At 43.7% G+C, this 15,421-nt stretch overlaps 1 protein-coding gene and 1 long non-coding RNA gene across 4 annotated transcripts in view; one reads left to right on the top strand and one right to left on the bottom strand.

Moving 5' to 3' along the window:
- The first annotated feature begins 3,553 nt into the window (after positions 1-3,553).
- Positions 3,554-6,113, top strand: LOC123724392 (uncharacterized). Its single transcript, XR_006756920.2, has 2 exons — positions 3,554-3,911; positions 4,202-6,113. It is a non-coding gene; the product is annotated as an uncharacterized LOC123724392 (long non-coding RNA).
- Positions 6,114-9,694: 3,581 nt separating this feature from the next.
- The window catches only part of sema6bb (sema domain, transmembrane domain (TM), and cytoplasmic domain, (semaphorin) 6Bb), a 135,055-nt gene continuing 129,328 nt past the window's right edge, over positions 9,695-15,421 (bottom strand). For all 3 annotated transcript variants that reach the window (XM_014216459.3, XM_014216458.3, XM_014216456.3), the window contains exon 17: positions 9,695-15,091. In XM_014216459.3, coding sequence (XP_014071934.3) covers positions 14,223-15,091 — 869 coding nt within the window. In that variant the 3' untranslated portion in view covers positions 9,695-14,222. The remainder of the gene's footprint in view (positions 15,092-15,421) is intronic.

Here is a 15,421-nt window from a genome sequence, read left to right on the forward strand (position 1 = left end):
AGAAAAAATCTTCTTCCAGTACAAGGTGAGTAATCGTTGTCCTGATATCTAGAATATCTTTTCAGTCATAAGAGACAGTGGCAGAAACATTATATACAAAATAAGTTACAAATAACGTGCTTAGGGGACCGTAAAACGGCAGCCATCTCCTCCGGCGCCATCTCTTGTAAGTAAGTATTTCATGGTAAGGTCTACACCTGTTGTATTCGGTCTATGTGACAAATAAAATTAATGTCAAAATGTGTTGACATGATAGCTCAGCTGAATCGAACACAGTTTGTTTGCTAAGCAACATGTAGGTAGGCATCTGGATGGTAGACTTGTTCTCACTGAAGTGCATTATCCCTCATATACCAGTCGGAGTCACTGTTCAGTAAGGAATTGTTGGACTGTGGCTTGACATTTTATTTAAATGTATCTCTTTATTTAGATTGATGGCATGACGTTAAAGCGATGTTGATTCAAACATACCATTTTATTTAGTTAAAAAAAAATGTATTTCACCTTTATTTAACTAGGTAGGCAAGTTTTATCTTACAATTGCAAGATAAAGCAAAGCAGTTCGACACATACAACAACACAGAGTTACACATGGAGTAAAACAAACATACAGTCAATAATACAGTAGAAAAATAAGTCTATATACAATGTGAGCAAATGAGGTGAGATAAGGGAGGTAAAGGCAAAAAAGGCCATGTGGCAAAGTAAATACAATATAGCAAGTAAAACACTGGAATGGTAGATTTGTAGTGGAAGAAAGTGCGAAGTAGAAACAGAAATAATGGGGTGCAAAGGAGCAAAATAAATAAATACAGTAGGGGAAGAGGTAGTTGTTTGGGCTAAATTATAGATGGGCTATGTACAGGTGCAGTGATCTGTGAGCTGCTCTGACAACTGGTGCTTAAAGCTAGTGAGGGAGATAAGTGTTTCCAGTTTCAGAGATTTTTGTAGTTCGTTCCAGTCATTGGCAGCAGAGAACTGGAAGGAGAGACGGCCAAAGGAGGAATTGGCTTTGGGGGTGACCAGAGAGATATACCTGCTGGAGCGCGTGCTACAGGTGGGTGCTGCTACGGTGACCAGTGAGCTGAGATAAGGGGGGACTTTACCTAGCAGGGTCTTGTAGATGACCTGGAGCCAGTGGGTTTGGCGACGAGTATGAAGCGAGGGCCAGCCAACGAGAGCGTACAGGTCCAAGTGGTGGGTAGTATATGGGGCTTTGGTGACAAAACGGATGGCACTGTGATAGACTGCATCCAGTTTATTGAGTAGGGTATTGGAGGCTATTTTGTAAATGACATCGCCGAAGTCGAGGATTAGTAGGATGGTCAGTTTTACGAGGGTATGTTTGGCAGCATGAGTGAAGGATGCTTTGTTGCGAAATAGGAAGCCAATTCTAGATTTAACTTTTGTCACGTCCTGACCAGTTAAGGGTTATTTGTTGTTGGAGTTTGGTCAGGATGTGGCAGAGGGTATTTGTTTTTATATGGTTTGGGGTGGTGGTGTAGGTAGTAGGTTGTTTTATTTATGTACTCCGGGGGTTTTGGGCACTGCTCTGTGTTTATGTATTTCTAGGTTTAGTTAGTTAGTTGTGGGTATAGGTTCTAGGTTTGTTTTCTATGTAGAGTTAATTGGGATTGGACTCCCAATTGAAGGCAGGTGTGTTGAGTTGCCTTTGATTGGGAGTCCTATATTAGTAGGGTGTGTTTGTCTGTGTGTTTGTGGGTAATTGTTTGTGAGCACTGCTTGTTTAGCCTGCCACACTGTTTGGGCGTGAGTAGCGTTTATTGTTTGGTTTTTCCTGTGGATGCTTTGTGTTTTTTCATTAAAAGAATGAGTATCCACATACCCGCTGCAGTTTGGTCAATTCAACACGGCACCTTTTGTGACAACTTTGGATTGGAGATGTTTGATGTGAGTCTGGAAGGAGAGCTTACAGTCTAACCAGACACCTAGGTATTTGTAGTTGTCCACATATTCAAAGTAAGAACCGTCCAGAGTAGTGATGCTGGACGGGCGGGCAGGTGCGTACAGCGATCGGTTGAAGAGCATGCATTTAGTTTTACTTTTATTTAAGAGCAGTTGGAGGCCTCGGAAGGAGAGTTGTATGGCATTGAAGCTCGTCTGGAGGGTTGTTAACACAGTCTCCAAAGAAGGGCCAGAAGTATACAGAATGGTGTCGTCTGCGTAGAGGTGGATCAGAGACTCACCAGCAGCAAGAGCGACATCATTGATGTATACAGAGAAAAGAGTTGGCCCAAGAATTGAACCCTGTGGCACCCCCATAGAGACTACCAGAGGCCTGGACAACAGGCCATCCGATTTGACACATTGAACTCTATCAGAGAAGTAGTTGGTGAACCAGGCGAGGTAATCATTTGAGAAACCAAGGCTATTGAGTCTGCCGATGAGGAGTTGGCCCATTGACAGAGTCGAAAGCCTTGGCCAGGTCAATGAATACGGCAGCACAGTATTGTTTCTTATCGATGGCGGTTACGATATCGTTTAGGACCTTGAGCGTGGCTGAGGTGCACCCATGACCAGCTCTGAAACCAGATTATTATCAACATTGAAACAAGGTCAAATAAAATATTTTTACTCAAATTACATTTTTTATGCTTCTACTTGGAATTTTCAACGCAATTTCAACATATACATAGTTCTGATGATTATGTTGACATTAGATTGCTGTAACAACCTGTTAGTCAGTCAAGTTTTACCATAATTTCAATGTTTACAATGTTAGGCCTATGTGGTTTTAGCAGTGTTGGGGAGTAGTGAACTACATGTTGTTCAACTAGTAATTTAACTACATTTTGCAGTAACTTGGTGGTAGTTTAATAAAATTCAAATCCAGGTAGTAGTTAATAACGTTTTTCCATGTGGTGTAGCTAACTACTGGAACTACACATTACACTTTTTTTTTTTTAAGAAAATAAAATATGGGTGAAATTGGCAATACTTTCCTTTCTTTTTCGGCATCAGACCTGTATAATTCTCACTTGAAACATAGTTTTTGTGTTTAATAGGTTAAATTACACATTCTGCTCTTGCAATTTATCGGCTATGACATTTCAGATTTATACATGATAATTTTTCACGAAGTTGTTTTCATGTAGTGAATTACTTTTTCAAAGTAACTTTAGTTAAGAAAACTATCTTTTTGAAGGGTAGCTTTAGTGTAGCTTAACTTCTTCAAGTGTGACGTAATTGGTAGCTTGGTAAACTACATTTTCGGAGTAGTTTCCCCAACACCGGATTTTAGAATGTGTAAATAGACATGTACATGCATATACTGTATTTATAAATCATGGACCACAGTTGTTTTGGAAACACGTTTTTCTCCAGTTGACTTCGATAGATCATGCATCTTGTCATGTGTTATTGAACATTCAACACAAACAGAAAGACATTAGAAGTGAATCTCCAAACCACGATGAGACACAAATATTACCCCAACAGTCTAAATTTCCCAACCATTTACACTACAGACCATATAAAGGAAATAGCATTGTCTTGAAGTAAAAAGTACTTCTCCTATTGTGACTGTGTATAGTGAGGAGGTAATATAAAACAGAAAAAGATCTAGGCAATTTCAGATCTTTTGTCTCTTCCTTATTGTTGAAATATTCTTAGGCTTTAATGTATTTCTGTCAAATTGTTAATCTCTAGTGATAGTATACCTACGCAGTTCTATACTTTAAAATGCAAATAGACTGCAGTCTATCAAACGCAACTTCCTTTTTCTGTTGTCAAGGGGAAACTGCTTGAAAGAAACGTCTAGCTTCTCACACTGCTTCAAGAAGGACACAGTAAAAGTGGACTCTTAACTTACAGGTGAAAAACATCTGTATGCTTGGTGGCTGTCAATCACATTAAAAAACTGCCTTTGTCAGAGTTCCTCTCCTTTTAAGGTAGGACATTTATTAACAGTCAGAACCAACAGAAAGAACGATGTGTTTTTAATTGAAGTGGGAGGTACAGACCAAGTGAGAACTGCTATAGTAGGTTATGTCACGATTCTTAACCTCTGAACCCTAAAACAGCAGTCAGCTCACTGATGTTGACTAACTTTGACTTTTAGTAATACATGCTTGAAATTGTAACACATTACCAACTTCATAAGAATGTAAAGACCACAATTTTAGCCTTCATCAGCAAAACATCATAATATCATACTAACTGACCATGCTCTTCACCATAGTGAGAATGATGTCCAACCATTCATATGGACCACACCTCTGTAAGACCAACATGTGGGAGGAGGTGAGGCTGTTCCAAAGGGTTGTGTACAGCCCTGTGTTTCTGCTGGGTCTGGCCCTGACCCTCTCTGCTCTGAGGGAGCCAGCTTTACAGACACACACATCTACATGTTCAACCTGGCTGTGGCCGACTGCGCCTTCATCACCTTCCTGCCCTTCAGGATCTACCACACCTTCTTCAGCATTACCTCTCCTGGCCTCTGTGCTGTTCTGGTTCTCATTCATTTCACCAACATGTACGCTAGTATTTTCACTGTTACGGCTATCAGTGTTCAGAGATTCATCGCCATTCAGTTTCCCTTCCACTTCAGGAGAATGGGCTCCAAGAAACAAGTGGCTGTTGTAGTGTGTGATGATATGGGTAACTATTGTGGTCCTATGTGTGATATTCAGGGAGCACAATAGACCTGAGCACAATCTAGCCTGCTTTGAGAGGGAATTCCATTTGTTTCCACTGGGCTACATTCTGACTCTGGAGATACTGGGTTATGTGGTTCCTGTTCTCACAATGCTGCTTTGTTCATGTCAGTCAATTTGCACTCTGCTGGCCTACAAGGACATGCACTCATATAAGGACAACAGGAAACATATTAGAATAATATCAGCCAATTTGATAGTCTTTTTCATCTGTTACACTCCTATCCATACAGCATTTTTCATGAAATTCTATGTTGCCTACAAAGTCCCAACTGACTGCCAACAGTATAATTTGATGCATAACTTCTATCATGTCTCAGAAGGGATTGCCACAACAAGCTGCTGTTTAGATGCTATTGGATATTTCTTCTTGGTAAAGGAGTTCCGCAAGGAACTGATCCCAGGGAAGTCAGTGTAAAGAGAGAACCGAGACTCTCCAGAGAGAATTGCTCTCTCTAGAACCGGATAGGAATGGAGAGGAATTATCAGCTACTGTATATTCTGTTTTGGCCTAGTGAATGCTGTCACTTGAAAAATCCTAAAAAATCTGATGGTTATACAGATATATGAATTATATACATATTTTCCAGCTATGTAGGTGTCCGGTGTCGTCTTGTTTGAACAACTGAAGGGTAGCTTATGTTAAAAACGGTTCTGTTTTTCTGGACTTAACTTTTGGCAGGCTATTGTCTCCCCCCTTGTGTTCAGGCTGGTCATCACACCCTGCTTTATGCTAAAATACATTCTCATTGATATTGAACGATAGATATTTACATGGTTTATATTGAATAATCAATATTGACATTGTTTATATTGGATAATAGATATTGACATGGCTTCTAAAATCTGAAAAAAATTGTTGAGGCAATATAAGTGAGAATTATAAAAATTATATACAGTTGAAGTCAGAAGTTTACATACACTTAGGTTGGAATCATTAAAACTCGTTTTTCAACCAAACTATAGTTTTTGCAAGTCGGTTAGGACATCTACTTTGTTTATGACACAAGTCATTTTTCCAACAATTGTTTACAGACAGATTATTTCACTTCTAATTCACTGTATCACAATTCCAGTTGGTCAGAAGTTTATATACACTATGTTGACTGTGCCTTTAAACAGCTTGGAGAATTCCAGAAAATGATGTTGTGGCTTTAGAAGCTTCTGATAGGCTAATTGACATAATGTGAGTCAATTGGAGGTGTATGTATTTCAAGGCCTACCTTCGAACTCAGTGCCTCTTTGCTTGACATCAGGAATGGGCCAAAATTCACTCAACTTATTGTGGGAAGCTTGTGGAGGGCTACCTGAAACGTTTGACCCAAGTTAAACAATTTAAAGGCAATGCTACCAAATACTCATTGAGTGTATGTAAACTTCTGACCCACTGGGAATGTGATGAAAGAAATAAAAGCTGAAATAAATCATTCTCTCTACTATTATTCTGACATTTCACATTCTTAAAATGAAGTGGTGATCCTAACTGACCTAAGACAGGAATGTCAGGAATTGTGAAAAACTGAGATAAAATGTATTTGGCTAAGGTGTATGTAAACTTCCGACTTCAACTGTACACTCAACATTGAAAGAGAGTCATGTACACGGAGCATACAAAATGTTAATGACACCTTCCTAATATTGAGTTAACTGCCGAAATAGCTCCACAGGGATGCTGGCCCATGTTAATTCCAATGCTTCCCACAGTTGTGTCAAGTTGGCTGGATGGACCATTTTTGATACACACAAGAAACTGTTGAGTGTGAAAAACCCAGTGAAAAACCCAGCAGCGTTGCAGTTCTTGACACAAACCGGTGCACCTGGCTAGGGCGTCACGAAATTTCGTCAGCCGGTGATTGTCAAGTAAATAACTGTCCGTCTCACGGTAATTGACCGTTAATTAACAAACATATTTAGCACATCCTGGCTTCCACACATAGCCTACAAGCCACTGATGCAGACCTTTGGAACATCTACATTTTAAAAAGTCAAATAAATCTATGTAATATAGCCTGCACCTTCACAATAAATCCATTATTTATTTTAGACAGGTCTAAGGAAACATGATATGAAGAAAATGTAGTATATTTCAGAAGAACAGAATAGCATACTCTGAGTTGTCCTTATGTCAGGTCCTGATCTGGCTATGCCAAATGGCTGTGGGCTACACTAGTTCATTTAGCAGACAAGATTTGCTTAGAATTCCGTGGCATGACATTTTATATATATATATTTTATATATATTATTTTATAGTATGAATAATACAATTGAACAAAGCTGAATGAAATAGAAAGGATATTTTCTCCAAATAATTTGAGGGAGTGCGCACATACGGCTATTCTGTGTTGAGCAGTTAAAGAAATAGGTATTCCTATATGCTTAATTTAGATTTAATAATGTAACTTTAGTTGTTCTACGTTGGGCAAACATTGGGCTATATGTGTTGATTTTTAATACATTGTAAGCCTGCATGATGCGACTCTAATGATGATTTGAAAAAGGTTGCTTGAAAGACATGGCTCTGCTTTGTTTTTTTGCACATGCTGTAATAGTCTCTCATTCACAATTTGACAAGCACTTGATAATGCCTCAAATTTCCCAGTGGCATCCCCTTTGTGTGGCCATGATGCACCCAAAACAAATCAATGCCTTTTGCAGCCAGTGGCCGTTGTCCCCATCTCCCTGAGTGCTGCGTACTCCAAAGCACCTCTCACTCACATGGCTCTCCATCAGGTGATCGGGTCTTTCTCACAGGCTACAAGTGAAGACAGACACTTCAGGGATGCAACTCGGCACGTCCTTATCCAATTCCCGAGGTGCATATTGAAGATATTGGATGAACTGTCCACATTTACTTTTTGTCAGCCAACAAGATGAGTAGGCCTAACAAAAGCACTAGCCTATGTCAATCTACTATCCCTCATAGTACAAAAGTTGACCTATTCTATTCACCTCTTCTATTCTGTGCGAGGAATAAATATTCCAACAAGTAGTCTGGGACAGTTGTGGGATGCGATAGATCCCAAATTAATACAACCACTAGCATAAAAAAAAAACGTTTTTACGCATTGAGGCTGAAGCAACAGATCAGAACATTTAGTTTAAAATGTTGATAAACTATTTGTCTATTTCTTCACATTATAAGCGCAGCAATGCACACACTGCAGTAGTCTATAAGCACAAATGTTCCATTACCGGGAAAACACTATTAACAAAAGTGACCACAAATGAGATTATGCATAAAATGCTTTTATTATAAAGGTGCATTTTTATGGTGAAAATTATCTTCCCCAAACTTGAAACTCACCCGCTGCTTGTATGCCAGTTAGGCTCTACACCCCTTGTAGAGCGAATTAATGTGCTTAATTTTAATAATTTATTTGGCATGTAGACCAATGTCCACACTTATATTGACTGTGTAATTCTATAGTCCTTCACTGGATGTGTTGTTGTCAAGCTTACTGTACATCTGTCCGGCCCTCTGTGCTTGATTGTCTGTGTTGGTGCCTGAAAGCAAACAGATAGAGCATTAAACAGAATGACCTTTTCCTTCTCTCTCTCAGAGGTGCCTGATAAATATGTCAGATAGATGGGCCTCAAATTACACACTGTGTCTTGTATCATGTTCATGGTGTTAACACCATTCAGCCCTGTAATGAATGCAAAAAGACAAGGTGTGGCTGGAATCTGAATATACAGAACAGGGCTGTGAAACTGTGAGTTAGCCTGCAGTGAGCTCAGCTGTGGGTCAACCTGACAGTGTCCGCTGAGCTGGCATTGGTCCAATCCATTAATGAATCAGATTCATCACATGAATGTGCCCCTGGCTCAGCTGATTGATTTTGAGATTTATGATAACGTGATGGCCAGCAAGGGCTGCGGTGGCAGAGGGAGGGAGGACTGCAGGGCAGGCAGGGCTCCAGCTCCACACTGCAGCACCAGGGGCTGAGGACCCATAAAGCAGCACCGGGGAATGGGTGGCTCTGACAGGCCTCACAGCCCCTTTACCTGTCAACAGATGTGTACTGTCTCATATACTCCCCTGAGAGAGAGAGAGAAGTGTGCTCATATCATTAATACTGACAAAGCTATTTGAATACATTTCTATTATTCATTCTGATGCTTTTCAATGGTAATCCTCAGAATTGTCAACAGTGGTATTACTCATGTTGGCAAAGTGGAGGACCACACTGGACTGCCATGGCATACGAAGAGGCATGGTCCAGGCCTTATTTTATGGCTGTCAAAGGCCGTTGATGGACCAACAGCACCATCTGCTGGACAGTGGGGGTATTTTCAAACTACGTCAGAGCTACAAAGAGAAGTGTACTTATGCATTTGACACAAGTGACAGCAAAGTATTCATTTTTGTGTTTTATTTAACCTTAATTTAACTAGGCAAGTCAGTTAAGAACTCATTCTTATTTACAATGGCGGCCTACTCCGGCCAAACCCTAACCCGGACGACGCTGGGCCAATTGTGCGTCGTCCTATGGCCAGTTGTGATACAGCCTGGAATCTAACCAGTGTCTGTAGTGACGCCCCTAGCACTGATATGCAGTGCCTTAGACCGCTGCTCCACTCGGGAGTTAAGAGAATGCCAAGAGTGTCCAAAGCTGTAATCAAGGCAAAGGATGGCTACTTTGAAGACTCTGAATTCTGAAATATATTTTGATTTGTTTAACAGTTTTTGGTTACTACATGATTCCATATATGTTATTTCATAGTTTTGATGTCTTCAGTATTATTCTACAATGTAGAAAATAGTAAAAATAAAGAAAAAACCCTTGAATGAGTCGGTGTGTCCAAACTTTTGACGGGTACTGTATATATATATATATATATATATATCCTTGAGGAGGAGAATAAATAGTCAAAATAACTGGAGTAAAAGAAGATAGTTAATGTCTGAGTTATTTATTAGAATAAGAAAGTTGACAGAGAGCAAAGTCTCCATGCTAAGTGACAGGCAGAGCTGAGGACAATGTAGAAATGGTGTTCAACTGCTGAAGGGTATGTGTGTGTGTGTGTGTGTGTGTGTGTGTGTGTGTGTGTGTGTGTGTGTGTGTGTGTGTGTGTGTGTGTGTGTGTGTGTGTGTGTGTGTGTGTGTGTGTGTGTGTGTGTGTGTGTGTGTGTGTGTGCAGTTGTTTGAGGGTGCATGCATGTGTTTGTGTGATGGACAGATTTGCGGACACAAGCACACACACTTGCATGTACTGTATAAATTCACACGTTGCTACTTCTGTACACACAGAGGCTGTGTCATGCAGCTACTGCACTTAAATTACATTTAAGCATTGAGATTATGTACACACAGGGACACGTTGTGTCATTTAATGACAGTGTCCCTGGTCACAGGCAGGGACAGACAGCCTCTGGTGAGAGCCACAGGACTGCGGGAGTCTGTCACTGTAGCAGGAGACTCGACTCTGGAGGAGTGGGAAAGGGGGAAAGTTCTCTTTGTTGTGATTCCAGTCTGTATCGCCTCCTCCTCTCCTCTTCTCCTCCCAGACACAACTCAGACACAGCACAGGCATCAGAGTGGGAGCAAATACTGAGATGCTGTTCACAGTACAGAATCTTCATCATCATCTTCATCAACTTCATCATCATCATCAAACTCACACACCAAAGAGGAAATAGAAAATCCAATACAACAAATCCCAAAAACTCAAACCAAATATTACCACAGAAACAAACAAAAAAAACATGACAAGAATGATCAAGAATGAGTGCCGACTAAATAGAATGCTCTCTACAACTTTACAAAAATGCTAACTTTTTTTGTGCTTATCTTTCGATGATAAATATGTCTGCTGCCCGTGTTTATTCCTCAGCAGATTGGGTTACATGTCTTCTTATTTGGTTTGGGTCTTTCTAGGGCATCCCATCCTGGCATTGGCAGTTTCTGGCTGGGTGGCATTAGCTAAATCACTGGGTTACTCAGGAAAACAAGCCAACAACAAACAATGGCATGGTCTCAGGGACACACACAGTCCATGATATTTATACACACAGATCAGGTCATGTGGGTTGGGGGTGGGTGGTGGGGGTGGGGGGAGAGAGAGGAACACTCTGTGAGCTACATATCATGTCCAGCAGAAAGTAATGGCTTCCAAAGAAAGCAATTTACTGCATCAGCGGATTGCAAATGTAGATAAAGGGTTAAAACATTTAAAAACTGATTTCAAAAGAACAAAGATTTTTGAGCGCTTCACAGTAAATTACCCAGATTTCTCATTCTGGTGTTGACACATTTAAAACTACCTCTGTTTGATTGTAGCTGCTAATACAACATACAGAGAGGGAAAGGCTGATTGTGTGTATGTGTCTGTCTGTCTGTGTGCAAGCCTGAAGGGTTGTATTATGGGGAACCACAGATTCCTTAACTGTTTAGTCATGGTGGACTAAGATAATCATGTGTGGCTCTTCCAACGAGCAAATCCCTGGGTCTGAGCCACAAGTTTGGCCTCCCTCCTCCCTGGCCTGGGGATAACAGCAGATCGTAATTCAATTGGATCCTGAATTTGATTAGGGCGCAGTGTGTGTGTCTTAAGTGTGTGTATGTTTATGTGTGTGTAACTGTGTGACTGTGTGTGTATGGGGGGATAGCTGCAGAGGAGAGTGGGTGCTCGTCACCCTCTTGATGTGTCTGTGCTAATCTTCTCAGGGGCTCATCACGCCATTAGGGGCTGGGATGTACTTTGCCTAATCAAGCATGTTTAGTGAAACAGTGTAAGAGAGGGAGCTGGAGCACGCCTGGCTGGGCAGGCAGAGTAGGCCTCAATCACACACTGCACTTAGGGGACACCACTGGCTGGGAGAAAGAGAGGAGACGAGAGGGGGAACCAGGGGGCCACTACTGCTTCAAGGCCCCATATTCTCAACCAACACTCCTCTCAGGGCTATAATGGAGATAGGAGGACGACGACGACAACGTGGAGGAGTGGTTTTGTCTACTACAGTATGGAATGTGCTATTTCAATATACTCCCCAACCCACCAACTACTTTACTCATTCATGGCAACACTCACTACTAATATACTTCAAGTACACAAAAACCAACACACTCACATGAACGCACACATGCATACACACGCATTCAGTTGTTGCTTTGTCTCCCTGGACTCAGCCATGAGTGGGTCTTTTTACCCAGCTAGATCATGTGCTTACATTCCATGAATCTCTTTTAGTATTCTACCTCAGTGGTTTAGCCCTTTACATTAAGACAAACAAATCCACCGTCCAACCCGGCTCCTCTCCTCAGCCCACCACACAGCTGGCCAGGCCTCCCTTCTATCTGCTCCCCCTGTTTCAGAGCAGTTCTGAATGTAGCCATAGCTTTGTATTTAAGCCCTGCTAAGATGTATGTTCGTGCTCTCTGGCTCTGTTGTGTGTTTCTCTAACACCACTCTCTACCAGTCCTACCCAGATCAGCCCAGCCTCTGCTCCTCCCATGCCCCTCCAGCTCCATCTCTCTCCTGCTCTCCTCCTCTGCTCCTCCCAGCCCACAGACCCACTAATGAAGCCAGTCTATGCGCTCCCATGCGTGTTGCCGACCAGCGCTCAGGGTGAGGGTGCAGTTAACACTGATTTGTGAATGTTGGGGGATTGCGGCAGAAATCACTCAGATAATGGCTACCGGGCCAGAGAACTAGGGGGAGAACAAGGAGATTATGGACAGCTTCCGCTGTAGCCTGAAACAGAGCAGCATCCACACACACAAGTCATGACACGGATGAAAAAACACGAGCCACCGGATCTACAGACAGGGGAGTGAGCAGAGAGGCGGACAAAAAGAGAACATCAAACAGAGAGAGAGAGCGGAGGGAGACAATCCACGCCCAAACAGTTCTACTTTGCTTTGTTGAGCCAGTGTCCCTTGTGTATAAACGCTGAAAGGCAGGGATATAGAAGTGATAGCAGTCTGAATGATGCCAGTCTCCCAGCCCCATCGGCCCATCCCTGGCCTACCACCCTGACTGGTCCCAGCCCCAGTCCCAAACGGTGCCAGTGTCTGTGAGGGGGCCGGAGGGATGGGCAGGGGGGCGCTGCTGTCCTCATTGATATTCCGCTGGGCTGGGGCACTGGGTTCGCCCCTCCGGCCCTGACTCTTAACGGCTATTTGTTGCAGCCATCTCCTCCTGCTCCGGGGCACAAAGAGGCTCAGTGTCAGGGAGAGGAGCCTGAATGGAGCTCCCCAGTGGCAGGGCCCTGGGCCCGCTAACTCCCACAGCCAGGCTCACATTCCCCTACATGGGCTATGTGCTCTTCTCTCCTGTCCGCTGGCTTGCCGGGTAGCCCAGGCCTCAGGTCACATAGATCCAGGGAGAGACAGACAGAGAAGGAGGAAGGGAGTGGGAGGGACAAGGTTGTCTTATACCGCTGTGCCCTCTGACTGTGTTTCGCTGTTCCCGCCACTTCTCCAAGGAAACAGAGATATTAAGGTACCATCCTCTCTTATCTCCTCCCTGATAGTTTTTGTCCCCTCCACCTTGACATGTTCAAGTCCAGTGCTGTTGTTGCTAGATCTGGGCTGCAGACTGGGGGAGGAAACCGTTACAAGGTCTGATTCTAAATACATAATAGAGCTTTAGAAACACACTAGAAATGTGTGGTTTTTCCATGATTGTTAACACAATGGGATGGATCGTTGACATCATTATCAAGCTTATTCCAATAAGATGGTCCAGTGTGTTGTATGCCCACATTAAGACAGGAACCCTTTCCCATACTGCATGATCCAGTGTGTTGTATGCCCACATTAAAACAGGAACCCTTTCCCATACTGCATGATCCAGTGTGTTGTATGCCCACATTAAGACAGGAACCCTTTCCCATACTGCATGATCCAGTGCCGCCTGGCGTTGCTAATATCTATCAAACACAAGCTGACTGATAGAGCTGACTGATAGAGCTGACTGATAGAGCTGACTGATAGAGCTGACTGATAGAGCTGACTGATAGAGGTGGCCAGAAAAAAACAAACAAGGAAAAGCACATGGTTGTCTGCTGGATGCTGGCACAAAAGCAAAGCAGAAATAAAAATGTCACACCCAAAGAATGACTTGCAGAGCACAAGATAGTAGAATGAGACCTTTCACCACTGGAACTGAACTAAATTATCAGTGAAGCGGTTCTCATTTCTTTTTGTTTTTCCTTTTTCACAAAATGTCCCTTCCCTTGCACCCCTTCCTAGTCCTTGAGGTTGGTTTTATGGTGTCCAGTCCATGCTCTGTGGGTTAAACCACGTACGGAGCAGAGGGGTGCACCTCTCAGGGTGATAGCAGAGCTGCAGCCATGAGGAGAATAACCTCATCTCTTTAACTCTCTCTCTCTTTCTCTCTCTAAACTGCTGGCTTCTGGAGACCCAGTCTCTTCAGTCAGTTAGACAGTCAGGCTTCACGCCGGGGGATGTCAGAACATTGAATGACAGTGAGAGAGGACAGACAGGGCAGATTTCGGGAAGGGAGAGTGAGTCTGAGGGGTATTCCAGTTGCTGAGGGGAAATGGGTTTCAGAGAGGGGGGTTCATTGCGCTCTTCTCTTCACTGGCCACTAGGGGTAGGCTCGCCCACGCTCTTTCCCATTAGGTGACTGAAGTCGGCAAGGCCGTGGTGGTTGGCCCGGATCAGGCCCGGGCGCTGGGAGGGGTAGGGAGCTCCGTTATTGCTGTTATAATTGAGTCCCTCGTGAGTCCAGCGGGGAGGCTCCCCAAAGTCCATCTGGGTGCTGGGGGCTGAGACCACCCTCCTGCGGTCTGGGGAGTCCTGTGGCGTGGCTGGGTAGTTGTATTCACCTGCAGAGTTCCTCAGGGTGGTCCTGGGTTGTCCCCCATGGGGCTCCCGGTTGCTGGCCAGGACCAGGTAACGTGTTCGCTCCGTGTTGGGGGGCCCCACATCCCCTGGGCCCTCGTGCCTGCCACCTCTCTCCTGCAGGAACTTGGAGCTCAGGTAGATGACGGAGTTGGCTGGGCAGGGCATGCCCACTGAGGTGAGGAAGGTCTGGCTCTGGTCCCAGTCTACATCTCTCATGCTGGGTGGAGGCCGTTTCTGCTGCAGGGGGGTCTGTTCTGGAGTAGGTAGGCCTGGATCCATCTCTCCTTTAGGCCAGCCGTTGGGCATTACGAACGGGTTGTCTGCCTGGGAATGTGACCGGGGTCTCTCGCTACCGCTGGTACGTGTCACGCTCATCACTGAGCCGCTCCGGCCCTGACCCAGCATGTTCTGCTCCTTGTCCCCTTTACGGCTCCTGTTGGCTCCTGCCCCTCGTGTGCGGTGGCGATGACTCATGATCCAGCAGACAGCCAAGCCCGACAGCACCGCCCCCGTGGCGAAAGCTGAGACTGCAGACACAACCAGCAGGTTGACTGACACCAGACCATCTGGCTCGTCAATGAAAGACTCCTGCAGGAGACCTACAGACAAAGAGAAAGACAGACAGATGAACAGAGACACAGAAAAGGCTGTCAATAAGTCAGTGGATAAAGTGGATATGTGAAAGAGGGTTCAGACACTCCTGGGGAACAATAATGTTGAAGAGAAAAATACATTATAAAACAACAATACATTTCTGCATTTAGCCTTCATCAGGGTTCTAAAGTCAGTAGACAGAGCACAGTTAACATCATCTCAGTAAAGTGGGAGATTACAGCTTGAGAAAGTGGCCTATTTCCCTGTGCCTCAGTGGGTGGGGAGGAATGCTCTTCTGCGAAGATATGCTATTGGTGTAACGGCTAATTGTGTTC

The sequence above is a fragment of the Salmo salar genome, chromosome 10 (assembly GCF_965601325.2).
Source record: "Salmo salar chromosome 10, fSalSal1, whole genome shotgun sequence".
Classification (NCBI taxonomy): domain Eukaryota; kingdom Metazoa; phylum Chordata; class Actinopteri; order Salmoniformes; family Salmonidae; genus Salmo; species Salmo salar.